Source organism: Ailuropoda melanoleuca, chromosome 3 (genome assembly GCF_002007445.2).
Source record: "Ailuropoda melanoleuca isolate Jingjing chromosome 3, ASM200744v2, whole genome shotgun sequence".
Lineage (NCBI taxonomy): Eukaryota > Metazoa > Chordata > Mammalia > Carnivora > Ursidae > Ailuropoda > Ailuropoda melanoleuca.
Window position 1 is genome coordinate 40400405 of NC_048220.1, and position 23350 is coordinate 40423754.

Genomic DNA, 23350 nt, shown 5'->3' on the forward strand with positions numbered 1-23350 from the left:
AGCAAAAGAGTACAGGTACAAACCTGCTACCAAACAGTGCTTGGTGGCAACTGGAGACATATGATGACTATAAACAGTTTCTTCAAAATTAAATACATCTGCAGTCTGATAATCAAAAGACATTTGAAAAGTGTAAGTTCTAATTATAATCACAAAAGCAGTAAACATTCTATTTACTTATTTCCACACTGTTACCAATTTTTAAATGACTGTTAGTAATTTACTTGACTTACACATAGAATTGTGATACACTCAAAAACCTGTTAATTTTAAATCCTATGTTACTGGGGCGCCTGGGTGGCTCAGTCAGTTAAGTGTCTGCTTTTGGCTCAGGTTGTGATCCCAGAGTCCTGGAATCCAGTCACGCATTGGGCTCCCTGCTCTGGAGGGAGCCTGTTTCCCCCTCTGCCTCTCCCTCTCCTCATGAATAAATAAATAAAATCTTTTATTTTTTTTAAGATTTATTTATTTATTTGACAGAGAGAGAGAGAGAGAGTCAGCCAGCGAGACAGGGAACACAAGCATGGGGAGTGGGAGAGGAAGAAGCAGACTCCCAGGAGAGGAGCCTGATGCAGGGCTCGATCCCAGAACGCCGGGATCACGCCCTGAGCCGAAGGCAGACGCTCAAAGACTGAGCCACCCAGGTGCCCCAATAAATAAAATCTTTAAAAAAAAATACTATGTTATTTACTGCACTCTGTACCTTTTGTGAGAGAAAGAACTTTAATAAATTCGAGGGATGAAGAAAAGACAACCACCTGGCTCACCATCTTCCTCTCCACTCCAGTCTGGGGAATTTCATCATCTACACAGGTGATCTAGCCAGTTCTCTGCCTCTCGGTCCCATTCAGCCTCAGCTACCATATCCCAGTACTTTCTTCACCTACCCTCGCTCTTCCTTCAAAATCATACATTTCATGTATGTAATGTACGACCACAATCTTCTACCATTTTCAGCTTAGTTTTTCCCAACTACTTCCAAGACATCCAAATAAAACCCGAAACTCCTATCAGTTCCCCGTCTTTGCTTTTTTTCCTTCTTCAGCGTGGATTTCAAGGTTCAATACTTTACTTCAGCCATCATCTCTTCAACTCCTTTATCATTAATTCTTTCACTCTGTCAAGACTTCAACCCTGGATGACTCCAAATGTCTGCCTTCTCTGCACCTATATCCACTCTGATCTACACCAGAGGTCAGCAAACTTTTTCTGTAATGGGTAAGACTGTAAATATTTTGGGCTTTGAGGACTATTACTCATTTCTGTCACTTCCAACTACTTATTTCTGCCACTGTAGTGTCAAAGCAGCCATAGACGAAAAAAAAAAACAAAACCCATTTTATTTGCAAAAAGAGGCCATGGGCCCAGACTTGGCCTATGGGCAGCTTAGTAAGCTGACCCCTGCCTTAACCCAAGAGAAGAGAATCTTATAGTAAGTCAAACTAGCATCACTCTAAAAGATCATTTGTCTCAACTGTGCTTTCAGTATTGACTGCCAGTCCTATTTTATTACACTACTATTCTCTGCAATATTCACAGCTATTTCAAACTTCCCCACTCTCCACAAACACCATTACTCAGTCATAACAGGTGATCTGATTTTTTGCTACAAAGAGAAAACAGGAAGTAATTCAATGAGTATTCCTTGAATGTCTTATCAACAAACCTACAAATACATTTGCTTCCATTTACCTTTCTTCCTTTGTTCCTGTTATGGAAATTCATCCTTCCTCATATTTAAAGTTAATACCCCTACCTGTGTTCAGATCCCCCTCAACACTGTTAAAAATGTCACGCTACACATTATCTCCTCTATCTCCAGGATATCTAAAAATTCTCCCTCCCTACTAGCTCATTCCCATCAGCATTAAAAAATGTTCATATTTCTTTCATCTTAACAGCAACCCTCTCCCCAAGACGAGAACAAAAACCTTGCATTCTATATCCCTAATTAATCTTCCTTCTTCCTCTTTGAATCCAAATTTTGACTCTAATTTCTTATCTCCCACATATTTCTCAAGTCACCACAATCTTATTTTTATCTCCACTACTCCCATTCACACTACTCTTTCCAGATCACTGATACCTGCCACCACCAAGTAGAGACCTCATCTTACCTAAACTGTCAGTAACATTCAACACAGCAGATTACTCCACCTTCCTTAAAGCAATCTCTTTCACTGGTTTCCATCATATCACATACTCAATTTTCCTTTTACTCTCTCTGGCTACTACTCCTCATTGTCTTTTGCAGGCTTTGTTTTTCCTTTTCCTGTCTTATTAATCTTGGTCTTCCTCAAGGTTTTGCTCTATGCACTCTTCTCTTCAACTGCCACCTATATGGTAGTGACACAAGTCTGTATTTTCTGTGTAGACCACATTCTTAAATACCAGATATGGATAGCTCACTTCCTAGATTATCTTCATTTGGATTTACTGTGAATCCTACAAATTCAACAAATCTAAAATTGAACTCAATACCCCCCTTAATCTTTCTCTATCTTAGTAAATAACAATATACTCTACCCAACTGCCCAACGTAGAGAACTTGAGAATATTCTTGCTCTTCATTTTTTTTAATTTTAATTTTTTAAAAAAGATTATTTATCTGACAAAGAGACAGCCAGTGAGAGAGGGAACACAAGCAGGGGGAGTGGGAGAGGAAGAAGCAGGCTCCCAGCAGAGCACGGAGCCCGATGCAGGGCTCAATCCCAGAACCTTGGGACCCTGAGCCGAAGGCAGACGCTTAACGACTGAGCCACCCCGGCGCCCCTATTCTTGCTCTTTTTAAATAATACCTTTATTGAGCTGTGGTTGACGTACCATACAATTCACTCATTCGAAGTATGTACTTTAATGGTTTTTAGTATATTCATAGAGTTGTGCAATCATCACCAAAATCAATTTTAGAATATTTTTATCACCCCAAAAAGAAACCCCATTCCCATCAGCGGACACTCCCCATTTTCCCCTACCATCTCCCCTAGGAAACCACTAATCTACTTTCTGTCTCTATAAATTAGCCTATTTCTTGATGTTTCAGAAATGGAATTATACAATTTGTGGTCTTATGCAATCTTTCATTTAACATAATGTTTTCTTTTTTCATTTCATTTAGCATGATGTTTTTAAGGTTCATCCACACTAGCATATGTCAGTACTTCACTTCTTTCTATTGCTGAATAATATTCCATTTGATGGCTACCCATTCGTCAGCTGATGAACATTTTATTTGTTTTCACTTTTTGGTCATTTTGAATAATGCCACTATGAACATTTGTGTACAAATTTTGTGTGAAGTTATGTTTTCATTTCGCTTTGGGTATATACACAGGAGTGGAATTGCTAGGTCATATGCTAAACCCACGTTTAACCTTTTCAGAAACTGTTTTCCAAAACAGCTATACCATTTTACATTCCCACCAGCAATTTATGAGGGTTCCAGTTTATCCACATCCTACTCAACACCTGTTATTGTCTTTTCGATTACAGCAATCCTGAAAGGTATGAAATGGTTATCCCACTGTGGTTTTGATTTGCATTTCCCTGAAATTCTTGATATTTCACTATTCCTGATAGCTAATCAACTTGCAACTCCTGTCAATTCTCTATAATCCTCTCATATCTATTTATCCTGTTGCCATTACTTAAGTCAAGCCAGGATTTACCGACTTCTGCTTGAATTACTGCAATCTCCTCCCTGGACCCTTTGACGCTCCTCTTGCTACTACCTTCCAAACTATTGGCAACATATCCAGACTGTTTCATCTAAAATGGCAATTTGATGTTTTCATTTTTGGCCACTACTTAGACTCTTCAAAAGCTTACTTTTTCTCCCAGGAAAATATTCAACCTACTTAATAAAAGTAACACAGCCTCTCATGATACAGACACTGCTTACCTTTTTGGCTTTGTTATCTGGCTACTGTCCTTTGGCACTCTAGCCATTGTGAGCATCTTTCAGTTTGTAAAACATCACATTCACTGTTACCCCAAAGAGTTTTCTCACGTCGTTTCCTCTGACTAGAACTCTCATCCTTCTTTTATGGACTTGGCCAATTTCTACTCATCATCCTTCATCTCAGCCAAAAGCCAGAGCCAGAAATCACTTGCTCTAGAAAGCTTTTCCTGATTCTCCATAGATTAGGTGACCCTGCTAAAACACTGTACACTTTCATCGTTATAGTCCTTTTGGACTTCACTGTTATTTCTTGTTTAATCATTTGTTTTCCTTGCTAAACTGAAGCTCCTTGCCATAGGGCAGGGACAATGTGTTGATTGCCACTGAATCCCCAGCTTTAACATGTAACAGAAATTGAATACATACTATTGAATATATTAAAGAATTTTACTCATTTCTAAAGAACATGGCCTGGATACCAACAACTGTATTTTCTGATTTATGTTCCATTATGCAAATTTCTAAGAAAACTGAGAATAAGAAAAAGTTGTTCTTTACCCTAACGTATAACAGAGAAGTCTCTAGTGAAGATACTCCTTTAACCCATATCATATGCTCAAGCTTTAAAACACACTTATGGAAAACTCAGATGAAGTAAAGGTATGACAGATATATAATATGTACATTAATAGGAAAAATTAGTGACAGGGATAGAGGATGTGGAAAAGGACAATATCATGCCTTCCTTATTCTTCTTTGTACCTAGCAGATGGGCAAGAAATTATTTCTTATTGAATACTTTCAAAGTTCTTATCAATAAAATGCTTTGTCTATTTCAGATAGAACTATGAACTCATGAAATGCTATTTTTTTTTAAAGATTTTATTTATTTATTGGACAGAGAGACAGACAGCCAGCAAGAGAGGGAACACAAGCAGGGGGAGTGGGAGTGGGAGAGGAAAAAGCAGGCTCCCAGCGGAGCAGGGAGCCTGATGAGGGGCTCAATCTCAGGACCCTGGGATCACGCCCTGAGCCAAAGGCAGACGGTTAATGGCTGAGCCACCCAGGCACCCCATGAAATACTATTTTTTTAAGTAATATCTCCACCCAACCTGAGTATCGAGCTCACAACCCCAAGATCAAAAGTTGCATGTTCTACCAACTAAGCCAGGCAGGTGCCCCCATGAAACACTATTTTGAATTGGCAAAAACATTTATGTTCTAAAGAAAAATTGAAATCAAGATATCTTTTCTCAGAGTTTTAAAAAGAAGTCAATGTTAATGCAAGAAAATGCAAATTTATGGCTTATTACTTTTAAACCACACTTTCAATTGAAGTGTAAGTAACAAACATACAGAAAAGTACATAGATCATAAGTTACAGCTCAAAGAATTTTGACAAAGTAACCACCACCTGCATTGTAACATAGAACATTACAAACATTATATTACTAACACCCCCAAAAGGCTCCCTACACCCCCTTTTAACCCTCACCAAGAAAGATAACCACCATACTGACCTCTATCACTTTAGATTAGTTTTGCCAATTTTTGAATAGGAATTATATATTAAGTACTCTTTTGTGTCTGGTTATTTTCTCAATATTACGTAAAATTCATACATTTTATTGATATAGAAGTGAGTGTTCCCTTGGCATTGCTGGATAGTATTCCAATGTAAAATGTGTCAGATTTCATTTGACTGTTAATAGACATTTGGAATTTTTCCAGTTTTTGGTTACCATGAATAGTGCTGCTATGAACATTCTTGTCAATGTCGCTTGGTGCACATATGTATGCATTTATATACTCAAAAATGTTTCTTCTGGGTAACAAGAAACCCACATATTTGGCCTCAGTTGATACCAAATATGTGTACCAACTGTAATCTCATCAGCAACAGTTACACTTGTTATTGTTATCAGACCCTCTAATTTTAGCCATTCTGGAGGATATAGAGAGGTACCCACTGTGGATTTAATTAAAATATCCAGGTGCTCAATTAATAAAACTGAATGTATTTATTTATTGGGTACTTAGATATCCTCTTTTATGAAGCGTCTAAGCAAGTGTTTTGCCTACAGGCACCTGGGTGACTCAGTTGGTTGAGCACCTAACTCCTGATTTCTGCTCAGGTCCTGATCTCAGGGTCCTGGGATGGAGTCCCGTGTTGGGCTCTGTGCTCAGCATGGAGTCTGCTTGTCCTTCTCCCTCTGCTCCTCCCCTGCTCTCTTTCTCTGTCTCTCTCCCAAACAAATAAATAAAATCTTTAAAAAACATGTTCGGCTGTCTAGTTCTCTATAGGGCTTTCAGTCTTTTAATTTTCTATTTTTTTATATAATTTATAAGATCAGGAACAAGACAAGGATGCCCAAACCTCACTTCTACTCAACTTGGCATCAGAAATCCTAGCGAGGGGGCACCTGGGTGGCACAGTCGGTTAAGCTTCCAACTCTAGGTTTCAGTTCAGGTCATGATCTCAGGGTCATGAAACTGAGCCCCATGTCAGTGTCCACGCTCAGCGTGGAGTCTGCTTGAAGATTCTCTCCCTTCCTCTCCCTCTGCCCCTCCTGCTCATGCTCTCTCTCTCTCTCAAAGAAATAAATAAAACTTAGAAGAAGAAGAAGAAGAAGAAGAAGAAGAAGAAGAAATCGTCCTAGCCAGGGAAATGAAACAAGGAAAAAAAGCACAAAAATTGGAAAGGAAGAATTTGAATTGTCTCTATTTGCAGATGACATGATAATATATATAGAAAACCCCAAACTCACCAAAAACCTCTTTGAACTAATAAATTCAATAAAGCTGAAGGATATAAAATCAAATATATAAAAATCTGTTGTGTTTCTATACACCAAAATAATCCCACTTACAGCTGCATCAAAAAGAATAGTATACCTAGATTTAACCAAGTAGGTAAAAGATATGTACACTGTAAACTATCAGATATTGATGAAAGAAATTGAAAACACAATAAATGAAAGGATATTCTATGCTCACAGACTGCAAGTGTTAACACTGTTAAAATGTCCGTACTACTGAAAGCAATCTGCAGATTCAGTGCAAGTGCTATCAAAATTCCAGTGGCATTTTTACAGATACAGAAAAAAAAAAATCTTAAAATTCGTATGGAATCACAACTCCCAAATAGCTAAAGCAATCTTAAGGAAGAAGAAAAAAAGCTACAGGTATCATATTTCCTGATTTCAAGCTATTTTACAAAATTACAGTAATCAAAATAGGGTATTGGCATAAGAACAAACACACTGATAACAATGGAATAGAGAGCCCAGAAATAAACCCATGCATATATAGTCAATAAATTTATGACAGAAGAGCCAAGAATATCAAATGGGGAAAGGATAGTCTCTTCATGAAATGGTTACTAGAAAAATCAGACAGCAACAGGCAAAAGAATGAAACTGGACCACTTTCTTATGCCATATACAAAAATAAATTACAAAATAGATTAAAGACTTGAGGAGTGCCTAGGTGGCTAAGTTGGTTAAATGCTGAACTCTTGATCTCAGGATCATGAGTTGCACTCCAAATAAGTCCTAAAAACTAGATTAAAGACTTGAATGTAAGACCTGAAACCATAAAACTCCTAGAAGAAAACAAAAGCAGTAAGCTCCCTGTTACCGGTCTCTGGGTGATGGTTTTTTGGATTTGACACCAAAAACAAAGGCAACAAAGGAAAAATAAACAAGTGGAACCATACATCCAACTAAAAAGCTTCTGCACAGCAAAGGAAACTGTCAATAAGATAAAAAGACAACCTGCTGAATGGGAGAAAAAAATTTACAAATCATGTGTCTGATATGAGGTTAATATCCAAAATATATAAACAACTCATACAACTCAAGAGCCAAAAAACCATGAAGAATCCAATTTAAAAATGGGCAGAGAAAGTGAAAAGGCATTTTTCCAAAGAAGACATACAAATGGCCAACAGGTACGTGAAAAAGTACTCTCACTAATCATCAGGGAAATGCAAATCAGACCCACAGTGAGCTATCACCTCACACTTGTTAAAATGGCTAATACCAAAAAGACAAGAGATAATAAGTGTTAGTGAGGAAATGGAGAAAAGAGAACCCTGTGCACTGTTGGTGGGAATGTGAATTGGTACAGCCACTGTGGAAACTAGTACAGAGGTTTCTCAAAAAATAAAAAGCAGAACTATCTTATGATACAGCAATTCCACTTCTGAATATATATTCAAGGGAAACGAAGTCACTATCTTGAAGAGATATTTCACCCCCATATTCACTGCAGCATTATTTATTATATTTATTTATTTTATATTTATTATAACCAAATCATGGAAACAACCTAAGTGTCCATGAGTGTAGGCAGAGACAAAGAAGATATGGTATTTTTGTACAATGGACTACTATGCAGCCACAAGAAAGGAGGATATCTTGCCATTTATGCTAAGTGAAATAAGTCAGAGAATGATAACTATTACATATCATTTATATGTGAAATCTACAAAAGTCAAACTCATAGAAACAGAATAAAGTGGTGGTTATGAGGGATTGGTGGGGGGCAGGGGGAAACAAAATATGGAGAAGTTGGTTAAAGGTACAAAATTTGGACAATTAAGAGATGGAAAAAGTTGCATAGGAAAATAGGGTAAGGAACTTGAAGAAGGGACTATAATACAATCAAGATGTGATCAGAAGACAAAAGGAGATCAATTTAGAGACCGCAAATAATTTAGGTGGAAAAGAGCTGTAGAAGCTAAGGTTGAGGGAATAGGGGTTGAGGTTGCGGGAACTTAGAACACCAGACTGAATTTAGAGAATGGAAGTCCGTACAGATTTTGGGTAGGGACACAATGAAACCACTTTATAATAAGTTTAATCTGGGGTAGAACTTACCATGGAAAACATGGGAAGCAAAGTAATGCAGGAATATCACTTACGAGTTTTTAGTAGTAGTCTAGATGTACAGTGTTGGTGAGAGAAGGAAAAGAAAATATGGAAGAGTTTAAAGAATTGCTAAGATTTGAGGACTAAATGGAAGTGAGGAGTGATCATGTTCAGTTTGGAACATGTTATAGATTACCCTATATTCGAGTAAGAGAGGTTCAGGAGACAGGTAGAGACATATGCGACTAGAGCTCAGGGAAAAGATTAGCACTAGAAATATAAATTTAACCAAATATCATAAAAACTATTTTTTATTATCTGTTTTCTAAAGATTTTATTTATTTATTTGACAGAGAGAGAGCATAAGCAGGTGGAGCAGCAGGCAGAGGGAGAGGGAGAAGCAGGCTCCCTGCTGAGCAGGAAGCCCGAAGTAGGGCTCGATCCCAGGACCCCGGGATCATGACCTGAGCCGAAAGTAGCTGCTTAACTGACTGAGCCACCCTGGTGCCGCTTTAATTATCTACCCTTATTATTTAGTGTCTACCTTTACTAAGCAATATTAGTAATTTTCTTTTCCTCTAAGGTTTTAAGTCAATAGAAGGTAAATCCAATTTTCTTCCTTAGATCACTAGACAATAATTTTCAAATAAAGAGGATAATAACTAATGTTTTTTGAGCACTCACTATACGCTAACCACTGTTCTAGGTACTTTACATGTATCAACATATTTACAACCGTTTTATAAGATACAGTCACTACCCCCATTCACAGGTGAGGAAACTGGAACACACAGAGGTGCAGACACTTGCCTAATGTCACAGGGTAGTCAGCAACAGGGACTCAAACTCTCCTCAACCACCACATACAAAACATCTTAGCAAATAATCACACTAAAATGGTTTAGTCAATTCTCCTTCATCTTCTAGAGCTATCTGGAAAGGTTTTAATATACTTACTTGTAATGTATTTGTATCCCACACTTTCAGAGTTTTATCAAATGAGCTTGATGTGAACATGCCGGTGTCATGAGGATACCACTGTACAGTCTCCACACTATATTTGTGAACATCAGGATGGTTTCTACAAAACAGCGATCAAAATTTAGAAATACTTGGCTTACGTGAGTTTCAAACCCGATACTATATTAACACATAGCAGTCTCAAGTAGGACAATATGAACAGCCAAACCTATATCACAGGACTGCATCCCACCTGTTCAGAGGAGAATTTCCAGATACCTCTAGTTTCAGGCTTCTGTAGTGTAATGTGGAGGCATGCTTCCTACTAAGGCTCATTAAATGGAAGACTTCCTATTTCTGTATTTGAGCTTGGAGCAATTAGACAGCTACACTGAACCTCTCCATGGAGAGGGGCAGTGATTCTTCCATACTGGAAGATACCTATTCTGGTTTTGGATACGCTTTTCCCAAATACCATTTTATCAGTATTATCATTCTTAGAATTGTTGAATGCCTCACAGAGTTCCACGGTATCCCACGCAATATTGCTTCTGATCAAGGAACTTACTCAATGACAAAAAAATGCAATTAATCAGTAGATGTCCAAGGCACCACTCTTATGTAACCCATCACCTACAGCAGCATGATCTGTTGAAGACTCAGTAATGATATCAGCTATAATACACCACCTTGTGAGGGTAATATGCTGTCCTAAAGGAAGCAGTATAGGCCCTGAACTGGTGATAAATATGGTATATATGTCACTTTACTAAATTTTAATTCACACAAACTGGCTGTTAAGTAACCCTTATGAGAAGATGACAGAAATCTGAACACCAAGTGGATATTTAATATCAGGAATTACTGTGTGAGATAATAAAATCCCTATTTTTAGAGATATAAACAATAATGAATGAAATAATATGCTTCTGGGATTTGCTTCAAAATAATCCTCAGTGGGTGGGTGGGGTTAGAGATGAAACAAGATTGGTTATGATTGATAGTTGCTGAAGCTGCATGATGGGTACATAGTTCACTATACTCTCTTGATTATGCTGGAAATCTTCCATAACAAAATAAACATCCGGAAGTTAACAGAAGACTACTGCAATCCTACACAGACAGGACCATCATGAATTCTGATTCCTTAAGGTGAAGGTTTAGATCAATATAGGATGAAGGACCTTAAGCACCTGAATGAATGAGAACATGAAGGAAAGCCTTAAAGTGTTAGTTCTGGCATTGAGAGAGCTGCAAAAAAGGACTATAGTGTCTACCCATAATTCCTTTCTATGTCATGTATAATCTATATATATATATACTGATTTCCCTATTCTTTTCTCTCTCTTACCTCCTTTATATAGGTTAACAACAAACTGAGTCCACAGGTTGCATAATTTGATAAATGATCATGTAAAACTAGACATTATCTTGAACTGGAACTGGATGTNTATATACTGATTTCCCTATTCTTTCCTCTCTCTTACCTCCTTTATATAGGTTAACAACAAACGGAGTCCACAGGTTGCATAATTTGATAAATGATCATGTAAAACTAGACATTATCTTGAACTGGAACTGGATGTGGTAATTAAGTAGACTGAGGATCTATCACCTTTTGGAAAAGGGATGATTACAATTTGGTTGTGTAGTGGATACCTGACTTTTTGGTTGTGGAGTGGATACTTGGAACTTTTTTTAAGTTGGATCCAAACTCCTCCTATTTGGGGGACATCTCCCTTTATTGCCTCTTGTTACAGAAAGCTAGGGACTCCAGACATTCTCTTTCCCTTTCCCTTGGCAGTAAGGGCATGGACGTATGGTCTAAGCTTCCCCAAACCTGTCTGGCACTCTAAAACTCCAGCTAGTGATGCAAAACTCAGGGATATTTAACGGTTATTCATAGTCATGGAGTTGAGAGGCTGTGCTGGTGACAGGTAGAACCCAAACTAAATTGTTCCTGTGGTATGAACCCCAACTGTTGTCTTTGCCTTAGTTTCTCTCACCGTCTGCTCATTTCCTACATTTGATTCTCTTACCTTCCCAACAGTTATATGAGATACTAAATATCTTACCAATAAATTTCTGCTTAAAATAAGGAGAATGATTCCTATGTGCTCCTACGAACTTTCATGGATACCAAGATTTTCCAGTTACAGTAAAACAAATCTTTAATGTAGTGATTAAAAAGAAAAGCTCATTTATATTTTAAATTTAAGAATAGAACAAAATGTTATATTATTGTCTTACCACGTATGACCTGTTATTCTCATTCATATTTAATGAGAAATTTGGTACAGAAAGGGAATCTTTTTGGTGCTTGAGAACATACGCATTAAGTAAAGCAAAAATAAATATTAGCAAACACTCTAAGCCACATTAACTTAATAAAAATTTTTAATGAAATTATTTTGTAAAGTTAGATTATAAAGTCTTCCGACATAAAAAATGCTACTTTAACTAATTTTGCAAACATGCTCACTGTACACCCATTTACATTCAGAGTTATGCTTTTAAAGACAAAGAGTGAATCCAAGAAGAATGTTATGGTAAAATAAAAGACTGACACACTAAGCATTTACTTAACTTTAACTACCAGAAAAGTAGATCACAGTTCCTGGGGAATAACTTTAGATAGCATGTGGTATATATGAAAATACTATTTTGTTATGTAACAAATTAAACAATGTTAAAATGTTAGCTAAGATAGAAGAAGAGAAAATGAATTAAATGAATATTACTATCTCACACTTTAGAATTTAGGGTTTTTGTTGGTACAAGTGGAGTGAGTATAAAATGGTGTAAGCCTCTTAGAAACCAAGTTTCAGACTATTAGAGGTGTTATTTTGTTTTGTACCAAGTGTCCTTTGCTTTACAGAGTGGCTTAAGTTTTTAACATGCTTTTTAAAAGACAATATTTCATCCAAGACTCACAAAAACCTTACAAGAATGACAGGACAGGTATAATTATCTCTAAAACAAAATCATCTGAGATTCAGAGAAACAGCGTCCCAAATCTTTATTTCCAAAGTGAAGCATCAGAGTCAAGAAACGATTGCAAATCTCCTCCCAAATACTCCATGGATTATGCACCTATTCTAGTGCTTTGGGAACAGCTTTAATACAGAATGATTGTTGACATTAATGTTCATGAAGTTTTTCCTCTTGAAAGCATTTTCCCAACACCCTTTCTCCCTGTTAACTCAAAGGTGTGCTCAATATTGGATCGGGTACAGGTGACAAAGAAAAATTAAGTAGCCATTATGAACAAATTACAACAGTCATAAAACGTATTTCTAGACACTTAAAGATAATTCTCACAAGACTGGAAAGTCAGTAAAGAATAGTCAGGAGACTTAAGACAAAGAGAGGTATGTTAAGTTAGGCAGCTTTGAGTAAGGAGAAAGAAAAGATAGTTGTGCATAGGTATGTATGTTTGGTGAGGGACTATATTTACTGCTTCTAGCCATTAATCTTTTTGTTCTATTAATATCAGTTGGAAAATATAATTTGTGTTTAGAATTAGTTGAAGGACTTATAAATAAATAAATCTTATGCTAAGTGGTACTAAAAACTTTGATTAGTTACCGTGGTGTGCTAGGTAGGTGTACAACAAAAAGGACGTAATCAAAGGTTTTTATTTTCAAGAAAACGTCAAAGGATATCCATGTGAAATGTGACATTTGAACAATTTGCTTGAGACGATCATATGACTACTATTTTCATGTTTTTCATTTGATGTAAAAAGTACTAAAATGTTTAAATTCATGAATTACATTGTTAATACACACCTGCCAACGGAACACACTGCTTTACATGTGTAATAAGGTTGTCTGCTGGAGTTCTCAAGATCATAAAGTACAATCACACCATCTGAACCACCTGATAACATGCTAATAATAAAAAAGTTCACATTAATTTATCATTTTATGTACTTCATTTATTTATTATATATTTCTGAAAATTACTGATCCACAAACACCCAAATGTATTATGCCCACAAATACAGAGTAAATCTTCATTAATACAGGTTTTTAATAAAGTAAAATTCCTCAATCTAATATTTGTGGAATTAATATAGAAAGAGTCAATCTGTGACCATTTAAAATTTACCTTTGTAATTCCAAAAAGGACAGTAGAAACAAGACGGCAAAAGATCTATCTTCATTAAGAAAGTAAAATATTATGAAGTCATTCTTTATGTCCTAATTAAAACTGTGATAAATGGGGGCGCCTGGGTGGCACAGTGGTTAAGCGTCTGCCTTCGGCTCAGGGCGTGATCCCGGCGTTATGGGATCGAGCCCCACATCAGGCTCCTCCTCTATGAGCCTGCTTCTTCCTTTCCCACTCCCCCTACTTGTGTTCCCTCTCTCGCTGGCTGTCTCTATCTCTGTCGAATAAATAAATAAAATCTTAAAAAAAAACACTGTGATAAATGAAAATGGAATCAGACAGACCAGCTGTTACTAATGCTAGCTATCTGACTCTGGGCAAGTTACTTCACCTAAACCTTCAAACATTTGTGAAGAAGGGTACATTTTCATCTAAGTCATAAAGATGATGTAAAGATAAAAATTATATATGCAAGTGAGTTTTATACAGCCTCACAAAAAAGAAAGGATTAATAAATGTTAGATTTAGTATTAAAAACACATTTAGTCACTTTATTCAACTTTGGGCACCTGAAATATGTTAGGCACTCTGCTAATGTAACTGTGGACAAGACAGGCATAGTTTCTGTCTTTCCAGAGTCTACAATCTATCAAGACAGACAGACAGATCTATGAATTAATACATCTAAACGAAGAATTGCTATTTGTTAATCTTATTGCTCATAATCAAACCTCATGTTGCTGTCTCTCTACTCATAATGATTCTCTGATTTTACTCTTTGGTAAATTCCGAAGAAAGGGCTAATGAGAGCAACAGTCCCTGTATTCTTGTATGTTACTGACAATTTGTCAATTCTTTTGTACTTGAAAATCAGTCTGGCTGGATATACAACCCTTGACTCACATTTTATTTCCCTGAATATCTGAGATAAGAAACTTCATTTCTTTGGAAATAAAGCCCCAAAGCAGTTTAGTTAAAACAGGATTTTCTTTCCTTTATATGTAGTTTTAGATCTTATTTTTTTTAGGAAACTTCTCTTGGATTATACCTTTAATATTGACTCTGTTCTCCTTTGGGTTTCTTCTCTGGGAAGTCCTACTAAATGTATGCTGGGTCTTCTTTGCCTATCTTCCACATATGTTCCCATCTCTTGAATTTTTTATCTTTCTCAATTTCTCCTTGATTTTTAAAAATATCCTCCTTTCTGCCTTCTATTTCTAAGGTATTACCTCTTGTATTCATTTGCTTGTATTTCTTATGCTTTAGTCTTCATTTCTGAAACACCTGCCTTTTATTTTTAATGTTTTCTTGAGTTTGTTCATCTCATTTCTGAGTTTTCTTAATTCCAACTTATTTTTTTCAGATCTTGTATCTTTTAAAAATGACTTTTAGCTAGTTTTAAAATATTAGGTTAGAGTTCTCAACTATTTCATAGGTATATCTTTCTGATACTACATTGTCTAAAGGGTCATTACTTAGTCTCTTTTTTTATATTAATTTTGAATGGACTTTGATTTTAATCTTATTATTTTGCTCATATTTATATGAAATTACTTTTCTCAAACTTTTAGAAAGGAGTCTTGGTTTAGAATATTTAAATTTTGTATCTCTTGAATCTTTTTCTTTTTTTTTAATAAGATGTTCAATACATAGCACCTCACTTTCAGAGATTTCTTGGTTCTGTTCACCTCCTCAATTTTTATCTGGGCCATCTTTTCCCTTTGTTTCATTGTCTCTATACTGCTCAATTTGGATTCTATTCAAGCAGTTTCTCCTCATTCTAGGGTTTTGCCCTTTAGGAGATCTTAAGTTGATTAGCTGGAGAGATCATAGGGCCCAGACTGCTCCAGCCCCTTCCAGTCTTACTGTGAACCCCTTGATAATTGGGAGTATGTCATCCTCTCCCAGTGTCATCCACTGTAGTCAAATTAGCTTGCTGAACTTTTTTTTTTTTTAAAGATTTTATTTATTTATTCGACAGAGATAGAGACAGCCAGCTAGAGAGGGAACACAAGCAGGGGAGTGGGAGAGGAAGAAGCAGACTCATAGTAGAGGAGCCTGATGTGGGGCTCGATCCCATAACGCCAGGATCACGCCCTGAGCCGAAGGCAGACGCTTAACCGCTGTGCCACCCAGGCGCAGCTTGCTGAACTTTTAAGTAACGCTGTTTATTTTGGAGTTATCAGGTCTACTAGATGCTCCACTGGTTTTCAATGTCTCTTCTGATACAGATGCTGATACTACACAGATCTTTTAATTGTCAGTGATTTGTTCCCACTCATCCACATTTTGTGGTTTGTGGGGAAATTTGATCGCTCATACTTGTTCTAAGTATTATATATTTATTTTTTTATATTGCCCTCTTTAGTTTCTTTGTTATTTAAAGTGCAAGATAATGAGCTTGTGTCACACATGAACACAATTCTTTCTTCACTGAGAAAAGTATGAAAAATAACTTGGGTGCTTAGTGATGTACTAAACTTACATTCTGGTACAAGCTCCTTATCTTGTTGTTAACCAGTTACAAAGAGTTCATGAACCGGCAGCATGTCGTAGTAACACTCATTTACAGACTTGTTCTAAGAAAAATTCAATACCAATTTGTAGAATAATAAGTTTTATTTAAAAGTAGATCTTCAAAGATCTTTGCTGAAACAGTTCTAAAAATCTGACTGATGATGGCTAGTAAAAAAAGACAGCAAGTAATGCCATGCTAAAGTGTTCAGCACAAAACTTTTGTAGTTAACTAAGTGTTTATATAGGAAAATATTTACAAATTTTAACAACTACAATTTTTATATCCATTGACAGAATTTTGCAGCTTGTTTGGACACAACTATGAGTTATATGTATGCCAAAGCCAGTTCTGAAAATATTTTTGCTTCCTATTTGAATTTTGTGAAATATTTTATTTATTTTTACCATGGCACTCCATGTATTCTCAATGCAAAAACAAAAAATTATATTCAAAGGTGACCATTTTAACTCAATTTAAATTGTATTTATAAAAATGTCAGATGTTTCATCTTTGCTAGAATGATTTCCAAAAGCTTTCCTTGGATTCTATTAATTGGTTGAAACAATTGAGCCACTATTGGAATTAAATGATTCTGTATTTGAAGGATCTGTGGACAATGACATTATTTAACTGTGAGGTTATTATTCCACTCAGAGAGTAATCACAGTAAGAGATATAGCTTCATGTTTTATATGGACAAGAAAACCTGGTATTAATGATGAACAGTAACTTAGAAGAATTTAGAAGACAGCAAAAAAAATTCAAGCTTCACAGAATGATATGCAAATGAACTTTATGCAATTGCACTTGTTAAAACATTATTTTCAGGGAGACTTCTTAAAATAACTCCTAACTTTGGAAATAAATGCTTCTTTACCAGATGTGTATATTCTGGTTTCTGTTCTGGTTTCAGTGATATCACTACAACTCTCATGGTGGTTGGTAAATATTAAAAAGTATTTTGAGCAAATTATATGTACACTAATTTTCTTAAGAAAAACATCAATATTTAAATTTTCCATTAAACATACATTTTGTTTATTATTACTCTCTTTGCTGCCAAAAGGATTTAATGCAAAATACAAGTCTTGGCAAACAAATGAAATAGTTAACAGATTTCACCATGCAAAGGGGAAAACCACTGTAGTGAGAATCTTGACTTTTCTCAATACGCTCTGCAAAAAGACTCCTCAGCCTGTATTTCTCACACATATTTTATGCACATATAATCTGTAATTTCTCATATTTCTCATTGACTCTGACAACTGGTAGCCTACTGGCTTCATGTACTTCACAGGTTAGACAAACGATCTCTATTCCAAATGGCTGGCTGGAGAAGCAGTACTGAATATCTTTTCCACCAGCACCCATGACCAAAAGAAGTCAGCTATCCCTTTCTGTTCATGTCATTATTTTAAAAGTAAATGGCCCAAAGCTGACCTTGAATGGGAGGTGCTATGTTGCATCTGGAAAAGTTTAGAACAAAGAAAAGAATTATCGCTGATCATCTTTTAGATTTAATCATGTGCTTAAGTTAGAATGTGCTCACTGTACATGTTTCCCATAGACTACTAGGTGGAACTATGACAGTGGCTGAAAATTAAAAACAGAATTCTGTCAAACCTGTCTGGTTTATTTTAATGTAAATAATCACAACACTTCATTGTAATACAAAAACTGTGGGGCAATGCTAAACACAACATGATACAACAAACTTTAGTTACTCCTATACTTGGTCTAATTACAGACCACATGAAGCTTTTTGAACTTTCTTGTAAGAGTAATGTGGGATTTATGTTTTAAGCGGGTGGATGGCATGTTCATATTTGCATTTTTCAAAGCACTCCAGCTGCTGTATGGAGAATGGACTGAAAGGAGTGAAAGTATAGATGATAATGCTTTTGATTAACAGGAGTGGGGGGCAAACCATTTATGATATGCCAGGTCCTATGCTAATCATGTTAACACATATATTTGTTAGGTAGCTGTTATTGTTAGCATTGCATAGCTAAGGCAACTGAGAATTAAAAAGGTTAGGTCAATTGCTCAAGGTCACTTAGCAGCTACGTGACAAAGCCCAGGAGGAGTTCAAATAAAGGTCTGGAATCCTTCAAGCTTAATTCTCCAACATATACTTTCTACTTTTTATATTCTATTTGTTTTCCCATTAGACTCCTTCAGAGTAGTAACTCTGTTTTAAAATAGGACCTAAAGGGGCGCCTGGGTGGCGCAGTCGTTAAAGCGACCGCCTTCAGCTCAGGGTGTGATCCCGGCGTTCCGGGATCGAGTCCCACATCAGGCTCCTCGGCTAGGAGCCTGCTTCTTCCTCTCTCTCTCCCCTGCTGTGTTCCCTCTCTCGCTGGCTGTCTCTCTGTCACATAAGTAAAATAAAAAATCTTTAAAAAAAAAAAAAAAGTACATTTTCTTTTCCTTATGAGTTTCTTACTAANCACACAGCGTAGCACTTAAAAGCCGTCTGTATCCAAAGAAGTTCAATGTCTGTTACAATAAATATGTTTATATAAAGTAGTTTGGAAATGGTTACCTGGCAACATTGTAAGGGTGTGATGTTCTGTATTTATCTAAATTAGTAATGTCAGATTTAAAATGCTACAATTTAGAAATTTTACTACTTTTTATGAACCTTTATATAAGTAATCTGAAAGCAAGATTTTACTGCATCTCATTTTGAAAAAAAAAAAAAGACTGCTTAAGTGTAATAAACTTACTATCTTGCTTCAACAGGTTCAATGTCAAGGGTGTTAACTCCGCTGCCATGGATCCTTTCAACATCTCTGTCTTTGTTTAACTCCAGTCCCAAAACCCTTGAAAAAAATATAAAAATGGAAAAGGGGTAAAAGTAAGATAAAACTAAACAATAATAGGGGCGCCTGGGTAGCGCAGTCGTTAAGCATCTGCCTTCGGCTCAGGGCGTGATCCCGGCGTTTCGGATCGAGTCCCACATCGCGCTCCTCGGCTAGGAGCCTGCTTCTTCCTCTCCCTCTCCCCTGCTGTGTTCCCTCTCTCGCTGGCTGTCTCTCTGTCACATAAATAAATAAAATCTTAAAAAAACAAAACAAAACAAATAAACAATAATAAAGTAATTTAAGCATTGAAAACATCCTTATTTCACCAAAATTACATGTAGTACAAAAATTGCAAGTAATGCTTAAATCTACCACACATTTGAAAAATACCAACAGTACTAACAATTACATGTAAAGAATTTCTCTGAAGCATTATCTTAAACTTCATTACGTTTTTATTAAGATATTTACAGACTGAAATAAATTTTCATGAAAAAGTTAAACTCTGATATCTTTTCTTTTTTTTTTAAGATTTTATTTATTTATTTGACAGAGAGACAGCCAGCGAGAGAGGGAACACAAGCAAGTGGAGTGGGAGAGGAAGAAGCAAGCTCCTAGCGGAGAAGCCTGATGTGGGGCTTGATACCAGAACGCTGGGATCACGCCCTGAGCCAAAGGCAGACGCTTAATGACTGCGCCACCCAGGCGCCCCATAAATTCTGATATCTTAAACTTAACTGAGGACACCTAGTGGACAAAAGCTTAAATTACAGTATTTTAAAAAAAAATTTCCGGGAGTGTTCTTATACCTTAGGTAGAAACACAATGAGTATGTTCAATTCAACAGTTAAGCACATTTTTGAAAAGCCAATTAAATATCTATAAAAAGATGACTAACAAGTACTCTTACAAATTAAGATGAATGAAATTTCTGATATTGCATAACTGTAAACCATCATTATTCTGGAATGGATATTAAGATTAAATGAGTTAATACATGAAAAGTGCTCATTACAATGACAGTAAGTGTCCAGTGAACGTTAACTATTAGAATCTGCTTAGTCTGTTGGATGTTAAAGAGCATTTATATTAATTTAACTAGAATGATTTCTAAATTCATTACTGACCAACATGATGCTATCTATATGAAAATTTTTAGCCTATTTGCCAGTTTTATTTTTTAAAAAATAACAATGCACAGTGCTAGAAAAGATACAAACTGATACTTTTATATCTTCACAGTAGCAGCATTAACAATTATAAACATTTTGGTAATCATTTTAACGTATCAAATGTTTGATTTAAAGGTACACATGGGCCTTTGTCTTCGGAACAGTTTAGCCTTAGGTTCAAAACTCCAGTCTAATACTTACTGCTTTTCTGACCTTGATCAACAACAGTAACAGCTAATATTAAGAGCCTACCATTTGCTGACACTGTGATTAGTGGTAATAATAAATTTAATAAGTGGCAATCTGACGTGATGGATTTCCTGGATGGTAGGTGATATTAGTAACTGCTCTTTCTGATTATAAAACTAAGACATAAGTAATTTGCCCAAGGTCATACATCTAATAATTGGCTCAACTTGGATCTGAACTCTGACACTTTCTCTCCAGACCATTATGCTGTTCTGCCATCTCTGAGCTTCACTATTTCACCAGAAAATAATTTTTCACATTTTCCAGTGAAATTCCCATTTCTTAAAATATTTTTTAATTTTTAATTTTTATTTTATTTTACTTCATTTTTTTTGAGACAGAGAGAGAGCATGAGTGGGGGGGGTGGTGTGCAGAGGGAGAAAGAGAGAATCTTAAGCCTCAACGCAGGGCTGGATCTCTCAACCCTGAGATCCTGACCTGAACCAAAATCAAGAGTCAAATGCTTGACTGACTGAGCCACCCAGGCGCCCCTATTTGATGATTTTTCAAGTAATAAGAGTAATCTGTGCTGCTTGTAACCGGTAAAATATCATAGAAACACGGACAAACATAATCAGCCCTTCTTGAGTTCCTTTCTCTGAACAGTGAGAAATGTAGCTCCCATTATCATTAATGCTTATTTGATCAATACCACTGTATGAAACCAATCTCCCATCACCAATACCATCCCCATCCCCAACAAGAAAATCGCTCACCAGACTTGGGCTTTGATTTCTGCCTCCCTTAACACCCCTATCACCTGGGCTTGTCAGTCCCCACAATTAGACTACCTCCTCAACCTGCTCAGGGTCTGCAATATCACTCTAAGCCATTCTAATCCCAGGCTGTATATGGAAGCCTACCTCTATCCAACCTAAAGACTTTAGGACTGAATTTTTAGGGAACGTAGAGGGATTAAATGAAGGAAAGTAAGAGGGTAATATGCTAGGTAAACAAGGGCAGGGTGTGTGTGGAAGGAGGCAAGGTGTGCAAAAAAAGAGTTAACATAGCAGGCCAAAGACTGCTATCCTTAGAAAGGCCTACTTGCAAGATAGGCGTTTGTCTGCTTCTGTGATTTCAGGAGGGTTCCCACCATTCCTGGATAAGAACAGTTCACTGTGCCTAAGCTATGTGGAGCCAACAAGATGCTTTGTGATGAATACCTGCTTTCCTTCTGGGAGTCTGGAATTTTGGTACATGTTAAGTACATGCATGTGCATGTGAGAAATTTTGGTTCACGCTCTAAAAGAGATAAAGTCCTTCAGACAGAAGGGAAATGATTAAGAAGAAAACTTGGGATATCAGGATTAAAGACAGAGCCAAAGAAATGATAAATATCTAGGCAAATATAATTGACAAAGTATGCTTGATAGATGAAAACAAAATGTATTAACATTATCTGATGGGGTTTACAATGTATGTAAATGTAATATGTGAGATAACATAAACGGCTGGAGGATAAAGAGTGATGAAGTTTCTATAAGCCAAATGAAGCAGTAAAATATTGCTTCTAACCAGAGAATGAAAGTTAAGGGGGTATTTTATGATTCCTAGAGCAACCACCAAAAACAATCATATAACGAGATGTCACAAGAGATAAATTAAAATGGAATATTAAATAATGTTAAAATAATCCCCCAAAAAGCAGGAAAGGGGAAACAAAAATGTGGAGCAACCACTCTCATCCACCACTGGTGGGAATTTAAAGCTTCTAGAAAACTACAAGTTTCTAAAAAGTGAAACACAGGCTCTAGTCATTATACTGTTAGGCATTCAGCCAAGAGAAATAAAAGCATATATCCACACAAAAACTCGTACATGAACATTCACAGCAGCTTTATATGTAATTGCCTAAAACTGGAAACATTTAAATGTCCATCAACAAGTGAATGGATAAACTGTGATATATCCATAGAATAGAATATTCCTCAGCAGTAAAAAAGAATCAAAAGGAGAAATTTCAAAATTATTATGCTGAATGAAAAGAGCCAGACAAAGCATGGTTTATATAAAATTCTGGAATATGCAAGTAATCTATGCTGACAGAAAACAGAGGAATGGTTTCCTGGAGTAAAACAGCATGAAGCAGGGAAAGAAAGAAAAAAAGCATTACAAAGAGTTAGGATGAAATTTTTGGCTTATGGATATTTGTTATTTTGATGGTGATGGTTTCAAAAGCATGTATGTATGTCAAAACCCACCCAACTGTTTAATTTAATGTGCAGTTTATTGTATGTCACTTACATCTCAAGGAAGTTGTAAAAAAAAAAAAAAGTGGGGTAAGAATTGTAAACTTTGAAATATCAGTGTTCATGCTTTTGCCCTTAATCACTGACAAGGAAGAACCTTGGGCGAATTAGAGCAGACATCTTTAAATAAAATAGGACTGTGTAGTTGTTTAGTCAAGCAAAGACGTCATTTAATGAGGGGAATCTTTAAAAAGAAACACTACCTTAAACACTTTAACTTAAATATATAAGCAGTCCTCACTTTGAAGTTCGCAAACTAAGCATAGAATGCAAGTTATCATGATTTAGTTAATACCAGATCCCCCAATAATATGATTCAAAATTCAGTTACCGTGGTATATTAACTATGACTAATAGCATAAAGCACAAAGTGGGCTACTAGCTTTTTGGTCCACAAATCACTACAAAAATAACATGCACATCATAATTCGTGACCAATTTACATGACTTCTTTTCAAAGTCTGTAAATGACTGGTTACTGTGCATTTGTTATTCAGTTTACACAGA

The 23350-nt window shown here is 36.2% G+C and overlaps 1 protein-coding gene across 6 annotated transcripts in view; it reads right to left on the minus strand.

Annotated features, from left to right (window-relative positions):
- ERCC8 (ERCC excision repair 8, CSA ubiquitin ligase complex subunit) overlaps nucleotides 1–23350 on the minus strand; it is a 51764-nt gene that overhangs the window by 21569 nt on the left and 6845 nt on the right. For 4 of the 6 annotated variants that reach the window (XM_034656267.1, XM_002916289.4, XM_034656269.1 and 1 more), the window contains exons 2-5: nucleotides 19096–19191; nucleotides 13527–13628; nucleotides 9733–9856; nucleotides 24–105 (exon numbers count right to left, since the gene is read on the minus strand). In XM_034656267.1, the coding sequence (XP_034512158.1) occupies nucleotides 24–105; nucleotides 9733–9856; nucleotides 13527–13628; nucleotides 19096–19191 (404 nt within the window). The remainder of the gene's footprint in view (nucleotides 1–23; nucleotides 106–9732; nucleotides 9857–13526; nucleotides 13629–19095; nucleotides 19192–23350) is intronic. The other 2 variants (XM_034656268.1, XM_034656270.1) reach the window with 2 other exon arrangements.